General features: G+C 40.1%; 1 protein-coding gene across 7 annotated transcripts in view; it reads left to right on the top strand.

Annotated features, from left to right (window-relative positions):
- Positions 1–2,291: 2,291 nt before the first annotated feature.
- syngap1b (synaptic Ras GTPase activating protein 1b) overlaps positions 2,292–12,697 on the top strand; it is an 88,254-nt gene continuing 77,848 nt past the window's right edge. For 6 of the 7 annotated variants that reach the window (XM_081714546.1, XM_081714541.1, XM_081714563.1 and 3 more), the window contains exon 1: positions 2,492–2,791. In XM_081714546.1, coding sequence (XP_081570672.1) covers positions 2,770–2,791 — 22 coding nt within the window. In that variant the 5' untranslated portion in view covers positions 2,492–2,769. Of the gene's footprint in view, positions 2,379–2,491; positions 2,792–12,697 lie in introns of those variants that run through there. The other variant, XM_081714537.1, reaches the window with a different exon arrangement.

Here is a 12,697-nt window from a genome sequence, read left to right as displayed (position 1 = left end):
CCCTGGCTTTGCAAGGATTACTATATCTGTATACTGTATACAGTCATCTGTTCCAGCCCACACAGCACCACCTAATGTCCCTAATGAGCTCTCCGCTTCCTCTCTGCTCCTTAATGACAAAGGGAGCCAACTAGTGAACTCAGTTTTGGGCGCATGGTCAGAATTAAGACACTGCAGAACTTACTGGGCTCGGATCATGGTGCATGTTGTTTGACTGCATTCTGCACTCTCACTTACCTGATAGGATGGAGTTATGTTTAAAGATCTGATAATGGCCTCTGATTCAAACATGGAAAAGCATGTTTCCCTCCTAACCTAAGGTGCAACGATGTATTAATTGGCAAAAGATGGCATGCTCTTATGTTATTGGAATAGCAGGTTGTAGTATCCTTCCATTTGGCACTGTGTTTTTGAAGAGCATTTCCTCAAGCATTGAGCAAGAGTTTCCAAGCTTTTGCTTAGCTTCCGTTGTAAAAGGTGCAGAGCCTGGGGTTCCCTGGGCATAGTGTTTTTTGGTAATTGGAGGCATTGATGCTGTTGTCCAACCATTAATGCATTCACTCAGATTTGGGATGATGATGTTTGTGGAATGCAATGTCTCGATGTGCCCTCAGGACTGTGGTCACCCTCTGGCCCTCCTTTCTGGTTCGCGGTTATAGTTAGACCTGCTGGTGCTGCATGCTGATCACTGGCAACAAGTAACTGGCTACATGGACTGTATATATAATGTAGCATATCATGTACAGTTTATAAGTGGCCTGCCTAAGGGGGATGGTCCCCTCTTGCGTCTTGGTTCTCCCAAGGTTTCTCTCTTGATCCAGGGCTTTTTTCCTTGCCACTGTTGCCGCTGGCTTGCTCACTGAGGATCTGGACCCAAACATTTGTAAAACTGCTTTGTGACAAAGCATCCTGTAAAATGCAATATATATAAAATGTGACTTTGACTTTAAATAGCAGAAACTGCAGAACAGTATTAAACTCAGCCCTTTGTTTGAGGAAGTGGAGTGTTTCTAGAACAAATGAATCTCTTCTGTGAAATCGAACAACTACAGAGACCTGACATGACAAGATGGGATTTTCTGATGTCCTTTTGACATGGTACACACAGTCAGAATCCTCAGTGGAATTGCACTCAATCTAGACTTGTTAAATTCAGATTTAAAAAATAAAATAAATAATAATAGTAATGCAAGGTAGAACCAATCCTTGTGAGTTCTGTCTAGTGCTACTTAAAGAGTTCTGTCTGAAAGAGATGAAAGAATCAAGTCAAATGAGTGGTATTACCTGGAAGCGTAAGGGTAAGATCTAAGATCTACATCATCTTTGTCTTGCCGAACTTACTTAGTTGTTAAATATGGACAACCAATCAAATCATTTAAAAATAAATTAAAATTATATTTTGCCTGTAGGGTATGTATGAAGCCACCAGATGGCAGTCATGCACGAACGTTGGAAAGTCCGCTCTAAACTTATGTATTAAAGAAAACTCAAGAATATTATCGTAAAGGTTGCAACTCATAGGGATGTGTTTTAAAAAGACACAAAAGGCAGTTAAAGATGTATATTAGGCAGTGGTTGATTAGAAATTAAATAACTCTTATGTACCTAGCCTACAAACTATACTCTTGGCTGCAGTAATCGCCATCTTGGCTCTGGGTTACCATAGCATTCATTCTCAGCTTCCTGGTCTATGATGGAGCATCAGGAGTTGGCGCTGCTGTTTCAAGTACATTGGGAGCCACTGCGCTGCGATTGTGTGTGTAGCCCATAGTAAGAGAGCGGGAGAGGGAGAGAGCGAGCGAGCGAGCGAGAGAGAGAGAGAGAGAGAGAGAGAGAGAGAGAGAGAGAGAGAGAGAGAGAGAGAGAGAGAGAAAATTCTATGTGCTATATAGAATGATAGAATGTCAACATTTCTGAAACACATTATACTGCTTTTATCAGGTTTGAACTGATCGAGTTGTAAAGCCATTCCCAAACATTTCGGAAATGTAAGTAACTCGGCGTATCTTGAAAGATAATGCCCACACTATGACATATGGATGCTATGATAATCACTGAAGCATCACTAAAGCATTTTGCTCGGAGAATGTAATTCATGTTGCAGTTTCTCACTAGTGTTACAGTCGACTGTTAGCAACGCTGAAACTTTGGTCCAGGCGCTTTAAAAGGCCTAGTAACCCACACTCATAAATTAGACATATTTGGGGCGTGCAAGAAATATGCCAACACGTAACTGACATGTGAGCTTCTCTCCCCCGTATCTATAGGGCGTGTGTGAATGTGAGTATGCTTGCGGCTGCGTGTGCGTGGGGGAGCGGTGGAAAGAGCCGCGTTTCACAACGGCGGCTCGGACGGCATTTACACAGCATACTGTAACGGTGAGCGGAGAACAAGAGACATGCAACGCATATAGATTTAACTACACTGGAAAACAGATAGGCTACACGCACACACTCTGCCGCCCCCTTCTCTCTCTCTCTCTCTCTCTCTCTCTCTCTCTCTCTCTCTCTCTCTCTCGTTTCCCCTTCATCACTATCGGCGCGTGTCATTTGTGAATATAATTTTAAGAGCCGAGTTTCACATTTCGAATGGAGCCGTAAATCATGGATTCTAATGTCTGATTTTTTCCCCCTTAATTTTAAACACCGGAATATTGCTCTGCGTCGACGCAGTCCATGACCAGCGTGTTTTTTTTCTGGCTGGTGAGGAATATTTTAGCATGCCGAGAACCTGACGAGACACGGGGATCACGTTCAATGCCGTTAGAACATGTCATATGTTCCCTATCAAGGTAAGAGTACTGATATATTTCAATACTGCATCGCTTTCCCTCCTTACTCTCTCCCCTACCTGCCTCTGTCTTGCGCTAGTGCCACCACTAGCTACTGATATTTTCTTACTATGTATAATTGGTATAATTTTGTCACTCGTATACATTTAAGAGAATTAATGGTTCGAGGTTCACTAAGAGTAAACCACATGTGTTCTTTTATTCTGTTATTTCCTGAAGCGTACGTGCATGCCCATATCAGTAGACTACCAGTGGGAACTACTTTAAGGCTGTACAGCTGGACAAAAATTGAAATACTTGTTAACTTGACTCTCTTCTGGTTCACGGGGATGCAGCTTAGAGCGGACATGGTTGCAGTAAGACACCTTTACGAACACATCTTCATACTTGTTCTTATGGTCTGTCTGGTCCTTGTAAAAGTAGTACCCACAGAGATGGCACAGCTGGCGAGAGTGCACTCACATCCATTTTTGACCAGTTGTAATGGTGCAGCCGTGACCAATGCTCTTGGACAGCAGCATCAGCACTTTCTGCCAATCATTAAAATAGGTTTGTTTACAGAAGTATTGCTGGCTTTGGTTAAGACAGACCAAAGAACTGAGATGTCAGAAGGTAAGAACCCTGCCTATTGATAGGTTATGTGATTTTGTGGGCAAATACAAAGAAACATAGACACTGACTTCTGGTGCTTCAGTCCTAATTACAACCTTGTACTATATCAGTTAGTTGTATAATACAAGTTCTAATTCAAGGATTTGTGATTCATTCTGAATAACTCTTAACAGCCACAGTAAAAATACTACACAAACATGTATAGATTACAGTATAAAGCATTATTGCCTGGGTTCTTCTGAAACAGAGACACCAGTGCACCTAGTTCTGGTATGAAGATAGTAAGCTAATGTGTTATATAATATTGCTGAGTCCTGTTAGATGGTACAAGCCAACATGTATGTAGCCTGCAGACCTACAATTTTGTTCCCTGTGATCATTAGAAAATACTTAATAAAATGTCAAATACAAGGGATTTGAAAAAGGTGATACTTTTTTTCAAATTTGTTTTACAGTCGAAATCTCATTCAGTCTGTTTAATGAGAAGTTAGGGAATTACTTAGAGCATGAACGTCCGAGTTCATTTGCTACAATAATAACAAGAATAATACATAAAACAGCACACTGTAATTTCTCACTGATGATATGCAGTTTAGACCTCAGCTTTCAGTGACATTTCCTACAAGCTTTGTGTGAAATTGGATATTCTACTGAATTAAAAAGAACACTGCCACAAACTGACTGTTCCCAGTTCAGTCATAATAGTTATAGTAACATGATTAAAAAAAACAAAACAAAACAGAATAGTAAACAACATTTATAATGATGCACTTTCATAAAATCTGAATTTGATGTTTTTCTTAGTCATCAGCCAACTGGGTCTTAAAGGGGAATGCCACAATCTTTCAGTTTTAAGTATTCTGCTTTTAAAAAAACCTTTTGGCACAGAACATCAGTGGAAGAGATGTCATCTTTTCCATAGCTAGAAATATGAACAGAAGCAATTTGGTGTCATATAACTGGTTGAGGTCACACTGATTCAACTAAATTCATGTGCTTTCCACTGAGCAGAAATACGCAGAGTGACATAGTATGGTTAAGACCAGTGCAGTTTGAATCAAAGAGAGATTAAATCTGAGCCTTTTGAGCGAAATGTATCACAGCAGGTGAAGATGTTGTCGAAGGACATCTGTCTGACCACAAACAACCAGGACTGACCATAAACAACCAGGACAAGAATACAGCTCTGTGGCCTGTGGGCCCTTGATTAACTTACTAAATCATGAAAAGGCCTTAAGGAAATCACAGTACTATATAAATCTGCAAAGTAGACATTATTATCTGATCCTGAATTAATAGCTGTCATGGGCTATGGAGCACCTTACAGACCCATGATGAGTTTTGAAAGGCCACAGTCAGCATTTTATGTTTGAGTAATTCAGTTTTAAAAACTTGCGCTCCAAAAAGTTTTATAAAACTGAGGTGCTGTCTTTCTCCAGACCAAGTGATCAGCATTTGTCCCTTTCCAGTTTTGTGTGGAAAGCCTTTTCCTTGAGTTTCTGAATTTCTTAGAGCACAGCCATATTGTGATGCATGCACGTTTTCACACATGTTGCTGAGATGCAGTCCATTGAGCACATACAACATGGTGTGGAATCTGCACAGTGTGTTTCACACGCAAAACATGGTGTGGCATCTGCGGTGTGTTTGAAACACACAACATGGTGTAGAACCTGTGCAATATGTTTCCAACACAGAACATGGTGTAGAATCTGCTCAGTGTGTTTCAAACTCATGTCAGTCCCCTTCAGTCAAAATGTCATCCCTGATGCAGTACTTCTTAACCAAGTACCAGAACAAGACATTGGAACAAGAAGTAACCAGCCTATTTAACCTTCTCTCTGGAGAAAAGGAAGACATTTCTCTAAGCTGTGAAATATTCTTAGTGTCTACTTTTTAGTGCCACATGTTAGTGTCACATTGTGCATCCACTTTGTTATTTTTGATTTTTGTTAATTTATAATTTCATAAAATGTCTATTTATTATCCCCTTAAAAAGGATATGTAAAAATGTATAAGTATTTTTCAGAGATTGCTGTTGTAATGTGTTATCTAAAAAGTCACTTTGTATATCTCTTAGCTCTGCTTCATAATCGGGGCCTTATGCAATTCAGAATATAGGTGTGTAGGTTACCAGGACTGTTTCTGTACAACACCTAGTTTTTGAAATGGCTAGAGGGAGTATATACAATAGACATAGGCTTTGCACAGGAAAGGTTCTATGGTTCTTTCACAGTCTATAATGGAACTTTTACAGCCTATAATGGAACATAAATGCTTAAAATTGAACATCATTAAACTTTAAACCTTTCTGTGCAGTAAAACGTTTGAACTATTCACAAGAGTATTTTATGCAATTGCTAACAGACTGGAGGTGCTGTAAATGACAAATCATGATTGGCTAAGAAACAGGAAGCTCAGCAGCCAGCCTCAGCCTACCTAAGTGAAGTCAGTCAAAGTTCAGCTGCCCTTTATTTGTGTATATTTTTATACTTATTACCATATTCATGAACCCAGGTGCTGGCCTTATGAATAAGCACAAGGGTATTTAAATGTATGGTACAGAGCTTGTTAAGCAGACTCTTCAGCAGAGGCCTCTAGACCTTTGATCTCTCCTTCAGTTTGACTGAATGCTACAGTTATGCACACTTTGCAAAAATCTTATGATTTTTGCTGCACACGCTACCCAAGTCTTGGACACACTCACACACTTTTCAAATGACACTGAACTTCTCCTGAAGAGAGTTTTAAATTACTTCAGGCCCTTTAAGTATGCATGTTTTTGAAGTTTTTGCTAGTACATCACATTTTAGTCCTAGCAGTGTGCTGTTAGAGACATGGCCATACATGTAGCTTGCAATGTAACAGGTATAATAAAGTATACTTTACTGTAGGACTGTAGGAAAGCCAGTGCATTTTGTTTACTTAATCAATACATTTGACTGTAAGAAAGCCAATGAATTTCATTCACTTAAGCACTTTTTGTCAGTTTTCACTTATTTCAAAGTACAACATTATTGGTCCACCTAATAATTCCATCTTTTTTCTTATTTTTCAAAGTTTCACTGGAAAATTATGCCTACTGCACCTTAAAGGAAATGAGGAGGGGAAGGTCTTTTAAGGTGTTCTCTTCTCACCAAACGGCTTTTCTACAAAGAACAGAATTACTTTTCTAAGAGCTTTTAAATTCAGATATCAGAAGCGTGACATTTTAAATAACAATATGAGTACTGGTCTACACGAAAGTTAAACCTTCATCTGAATTATAAAAAAACTTGTGAAACAAAAGAAACAAGCTCTTTACTTCATGCTGTGATTCCACAGCATAAAAACTTGTGAAACAAAAGAAAATAATTTTAAATAACAATATATTACCTGTTTATATTGAATATTTTTATTTTTACTTGTGAGTGTGTGTTAATAAAGGGTCAGTTCAAGAAAAATGTTTTCTCCTTTTCATTTTCTCCTTATTATGCAGGCTAGGCAAAGTTCATAACTTTGCTTATTTGAGCCCTGCACCAGGACATAAAAGCTGACATTGCTAAGAAATAGTGCGATTAGACTGAAGTGTTTGGCTTGGTAAATTTAGTTTCTTTTTTAAGGGGAACACTGTAATTTGATTGCTAGACCAAAATTTCCCTAATGAATTCTATTCATCTGCATTTGCGTTGTACAGCTGAGTCCTACAATTATTCGCTCGTTTAAGGATTTTCTTTTCCGATCTGTGGTCTACATGTTTCCATAATGGTGACATCCCTTCTGTCATCTTAGGTCAGACCTGGCTGAAATACCTTGAACACCTTTCATTAGCTCACTTACACGAGGATCTGAAATTCTTCAGTGCATCCAATGAGATGCTAACGCTGCAGCTTGTGATATAATTGCTTAGAAATTAAACTAAAATATTATTAAATCAGTGCAGTGCAGCCTGAAGCAGGGTAAGCACTTGTGACTTGGATAACCAACCGCTGACTGCGAGAAACAGTGCCTGAGCAAGAGTTGGTGCTTAAGATTCCCCTGGCCCTAGCTTGCCTGCTATATGTTGTCTTTTAATCATCAAGAATTATTTATATTTACATATGCTAAATAAATTAATGCTCCTTTGCCAGCACTATTTCTCTCCTCTTGCATAAAAAGAACATGTCCTTGATGTGGCCTTTTGTGTGGAGCTTGAGTAAATGTTTTCCACAATTCTGTATCAAAATTACATTTAAAAAAATGGTTTCCATACATTTGTTTGTGGTTGTCCACTAAATAAATACCATATTATATAAAAGCTCTAGATATCAAAGCAGTCTTTCAGAGTGACTATTATTAGTATCAGTAGTGTCAGTATCACTGAATAACACTCCAGCTGCCATTTTCAGCGGTGCATCAGTTGTGGGTGCTATCAGCAAGTGTCCTTGAGAATATTTGAGTACATATGTGCATGATGAGTGTGTGTGTGTGTGAGTGTGTGTGTGTGTGTGTGTGTGTGTGTGTGTGTGTGTGTGTGTGAATAAAGGAACGACAGATAATTTGGAGAAGGAGTAATGAAAAACAGAGTTCCACTAAAATGGGTGTAATCAACTACATGATACTGCATAGGTAGCCTAACAGAGTCAGTGTTTTCTACCATACCAGCGTATGCACACATACCAGTGTGAGTGTGTGCACATAAAGTACATGCATAGTGTATAGGATTGATTTAACTTGTAAGTAATTTAACTTGTGCAGTGACAGAAACATGTTCTTTACAATATGTCCTATGAAGCTTTGTTTTGAGAGTCTATTGAAAATAATTGTATGAGGCAGCAGCATGAAGCACCAAGGGTTATGACCAGTCCAAGACTGGAGGCTGGAGGTTCTGGGTCAGGGACTGAACCCTCTAGGAGGTTGTGAGTCAGAGAGGGAACCACCTAGGAGGTTCTGGGTCAGGGAGCTGTGAATATACATGCATGTATGTAGCAATCACTCTGTCTCTGCGGTATACACATACACACACATATAGCAGGCTCTCTCTCTCTCTCTCCCTCTCTCTCTCGCTCTCACACACGACCAAACAAACCATACATACAAGTATGCAACAAACAACCAGGATGAGGCAGGCTCCTATTGGCATGAGGTCACAAGTTCAAATCCCGTCACAAGTGCTTGCAGAGCTGTTTATAGAAAAATCATTTGTGTGAGGAGCAAAAAAATGGCTTTAAACGATTCCCTTGTGATGCCGTACCACTGCCAGCTCACTAGGAGGAGGCAGGCTCTTAAGGAACAAATCACCAATTAGTAAAAAATGAAGCAGTTCATTTGGGAGATTTGAATACATGTTCATGTATTCATCATTGGATTTTTGCCACTGTGGGTTTGTTTATTTATTTATTTTTTGTCTCTCAAGAGTGAAGCTACATTGGTTCATGCCCTTCCAGCCTAACATGGGATTTGTCGGAGAGCAGAGCTCATTGGTTGGATGCGATGACATATTCCACACGTGCACGCGCACACACACACACATATGCCCCCGTGCACACACACACACAAGCACAAACACACACACACATACACATGCCCCCGTGCACACACACACATGCCCCCGTGCACACACGCACACACACACACACACACTCCATGTCTCCCCTCAATCGCCCCATCCCTCTTTCTGCTATTGTCTTTGTTTCTTTATCCCCCACAGTGCATGTTTCATGGCCACACACACATGCATTCTCTCCCTCTCTCTCATTCTGTGACCCTTACAGTAAGAGTACACTTGGCATGTTGTCCTAGTGCCGTAGAGCGGAGAATGATGTCCAAACAGTGGACTCGCTGCTGCTGTAAGCCACCTGCTCCTCTTTCATTGGTACTGGAGGGGTAGCCAAGAGACGAGACCACACGTTGACACACACAGATCACTCAGGTACACACACACACACACACACACATACACACATGCATGGCCTCACAGCATGGCCTCTCCAAATCAGGCCAATACATGCCGTTGTTCCTATCTTACCAGACTTTTGTGGTCTGGATATATACCTTTTAGCTGCTCCTTTTTTTCAGTGAAGAATCTATATACTGCCTTGCATGGTTGATTTTAGCCTGTTTGTACCTACAGGATTGCATCTGATTGGATATTTTTGGATGGTGAGAAAAACATTCAGTTGATACTGCCTAATACTCATACCAGCAGAACACCCAATATCATATCACTTCTGCAGCAGTGCCACTGCTGCGTTGAGCATAGTCTGCTAGCCAGTCAGCAGTGGTCCTGTGGTCAGAAACTGACCAGTGATGAATGGGGTATAGAACTAATAAACTGATAAAGTGAAACTATAAGACAGGTGTACGTAATAAGCTGTGCAAGTACATTTCTAATAAAGTTAATGGTAATGTCTCAAGAAAAGCTACAAGAATTTATACCCCTTTTACTCTGCGGTTGACAACAGGTTTAACCCAGGTCAGCCACAGGTGTAAAAAAGATGTCCCTGGTTAAAAGCTGTTTTTGGACCTGTGCTTAATCTTGGTCATTCAGCATAACAAAAATAATTGATCTGGGTTGAACTTGGTGTTCTAGGTGTGTCTAATTTTATTTGCTTGCTAAGACCTGACAGTGTTAATCATGAGCTACTAGGTATGTATCTAGTCAAGTACTGCTACTACTACTGTATGTAACCTACTATGTATAGAAATTGTGCACAGCTTTTAGCAGAAATCAAATTAATACAAAGAAATTCAACAACCTACCATGTCCACTTTTAATAATACACACAAGAACCACCAGTTCTTCTTTTAATCTTTTTAATGAGTCACTAGGTCACATTTTAAATGTGACATCTGGGTCTTGCTGTAAAATGTAAATCTGATCTGGGTCTTGTTGTAAATGGTTCCAACCCAGACTGTCTGTTTAGTGAGAAAAGAAACAATACGAGTTGGACCCATATTACAGACCTGTATTGAAGACACAACTTTAAAACAAGCTCTTTTCACACAAACCCCCATGAATCCTATTGCCTATGGAGTCCTTGGTCAAAAGTCTGACCCACTCTACCCCAGAGTTGGTTAGAGTCATCTAAAAACTGCACTCATATAAAATTATTGTTACCTTGAAATAATAATTACTCAAGTAGAAGTAAAAGTAGTTATTTAAATGATTATTTAAGGAAAAGTAAGAAACTATCTAGCAAAAAAGACTTAAGTAATGAGTTACCTCAGTTTTGTCCCACAAACTAAAATAGGTGGAACGTATAGTACTTTTTAGTAAGAGAGCACTTAAATTTTAAAATAAGTATATTACTTACTCATAAATAAAGCTGTTATTGCACTTAAAATATGTACAAACTAACTTCTAACATGTACAGGTGTATGATTTTCACTTATACTTGGCCTCAGGCAAATTCCTCTCCAGTGGCCATCAGTGTGCCAACAGAGATGCTACACTTTTGCTGGCTCCAATTTTTATTACTACACAGATCTGAGAATACAGAAAAAATAACTATGGCTGACAGAAATATTCTGAAAACATAATTATATTCTGCATGCATAATGCATAAATACATAATAAACAGGTACTTTTGCATGAGACAAAATTTGTTAACCAGTGCCAACAAAATACAACTGTAAAATCACAGCCTGTTTTAGTTTGCACATAGAAACACCAAATTCATGTACAAAACATAATTTCTCTTCAAATTAATTGTACTATAACTTATTGTTGACAACTCCAAATGATGTACCACCTCTTCATTTAGGGCATTTATAATTAATTTAACACCACATAAACAACATTTGAAGGCACAATATTTATGACACAATGTTTAAGGCAGTATTTTTGCCCAAATCAAATTAGCAAGGGAAAGTCAGATCCTACTTTTTATTAATTGGATGGATTCTGAAAGTTTTTTGGGGGTCAGCATTCCACCAACAGCAAGATGTTGAACTAGTTAGCTAGATATCTTACTTACTATTGCCATGTGTTTTAGCTAGCTACTGTGAGAGTGTGAAGTGTGAGTGCAGTTTGGCAAAAGAGGTGTTCATTAATTCAAGTGAATGAATAAAAAAAGACAATTTCAAATAAACACTGCAAAGTCTCAGCATAGGCTGGTGTCTCTGGTTAGCAAGTGAACCTAAAGCACTGGCTGCACATTCCCATTGGCTTAAATAATAAGGTAGTTTACAATGGACAGGTAATGGACAATGGTAAAGAAATAAGGTGACTGAGTGCGAAGGAGAGTGATTGTTGCGTATGTGAGGATGTGGGTGTGTTCCACTGACTAGATGCCGATTGTACCGTGATAGTATCCTCAACTGATGCCGTAGTAGTAGTGCGGCTTAGAGATGGTTAGGCACAATGGAAGGAAGTGATCAGTTCCAGGCCCAGGATTTGACTGGCTGGCACCCAGCTTCTCTCCTTAGGACTGTACCCCTCCTAATCCACCAAGTACTGGAGTTGAATCCTACATCTCTGAGAGTCCATCAATGAGCTCATCGCATAGGCAAGTACTCTGTCCACATTGAGAGGAGGTGGGGGAGTAGAAGAGCCACCTGTAGCCTTGATCTGAAACCACAGGCTTACACGCAGACAATTGAAATGCTGATGGTGCCCTGCTGCTCCTGGATAAGCTGTTGTAACATGACCTCAGTAATGTGGTGTAGGATGGTGTATGGGCCTACGTACATCAGGGGCAGCTTAGCAATGGTTCGCATCCTGCTGTCTTTGGAAGCCACCCACACCTGCTTCCCCAGCTGGTAGGTAGGTGTTCCGCCTCACCTTCGATTTTCTTTTGAAAGCATTGATGGCCATTTGGAGTCACAGATGCGTCTCCTGGCAAACTTTCTTGCTCTCCCTGAACCTGGCTGGACTGCTAGACGATCAAAGAAAGGAGGATTCCAAGGATACAAGGGTGGCTGGAACCCCAGCCACTCAAATGGGGTAAACCCCATTCCTGCATGATGAAGGGAATTATGGGCATATTCTGACCATAGCAGGTGGGAACTCCAAGGCTCTGGGAGTTCCTAACTGTACAGTCTCAGGAACGTATTTCTTGGTTTGTTCTCTCTGTCTGTGTTTTGGCTTCTGACAATACCCAGAAGTGAGGCTTACTATGAGTTTGCCCAGGAACTCCTTCCAGACCCTTGACATGGACTGGACTCCCCAGTCTGAGGCAATGTCCTCTGGGAGTTCAAATTGGAAGGTGTGCAGGAAGAGTAGTTCCGCAGTTTCTAATGCGATCGGGAGTGCTAAGAAAGGCGAAGCGGACCATCGTAGAAAAGTGGTCTAGTATAGTGAGTATGACAGTGTTTCCCTTCAAGAATCTGAGA

The sequence above is a fragment of the Electrophorus electricus genome, chromosome 1 (assembly GCF_041902795.1).
Source record: "Electrophorus electricus isolate QZ-2024a chromosome 1, ASM4190279v1, whole genome shotgun sequence".
Classification (NCBI taxonomy): domain Eukaryota; kingdom Metazoa; phylum Chordata; class Actinopteri; order Gymnotiformes; family Gymnotidae; genus Electrophorus; species Electrophorus electricus.
The sequence above is the reverse complement of the archived record's forward strand: the minus strand, read 5'-3'. Positions and strand labels throughout refer to the sequence as shown.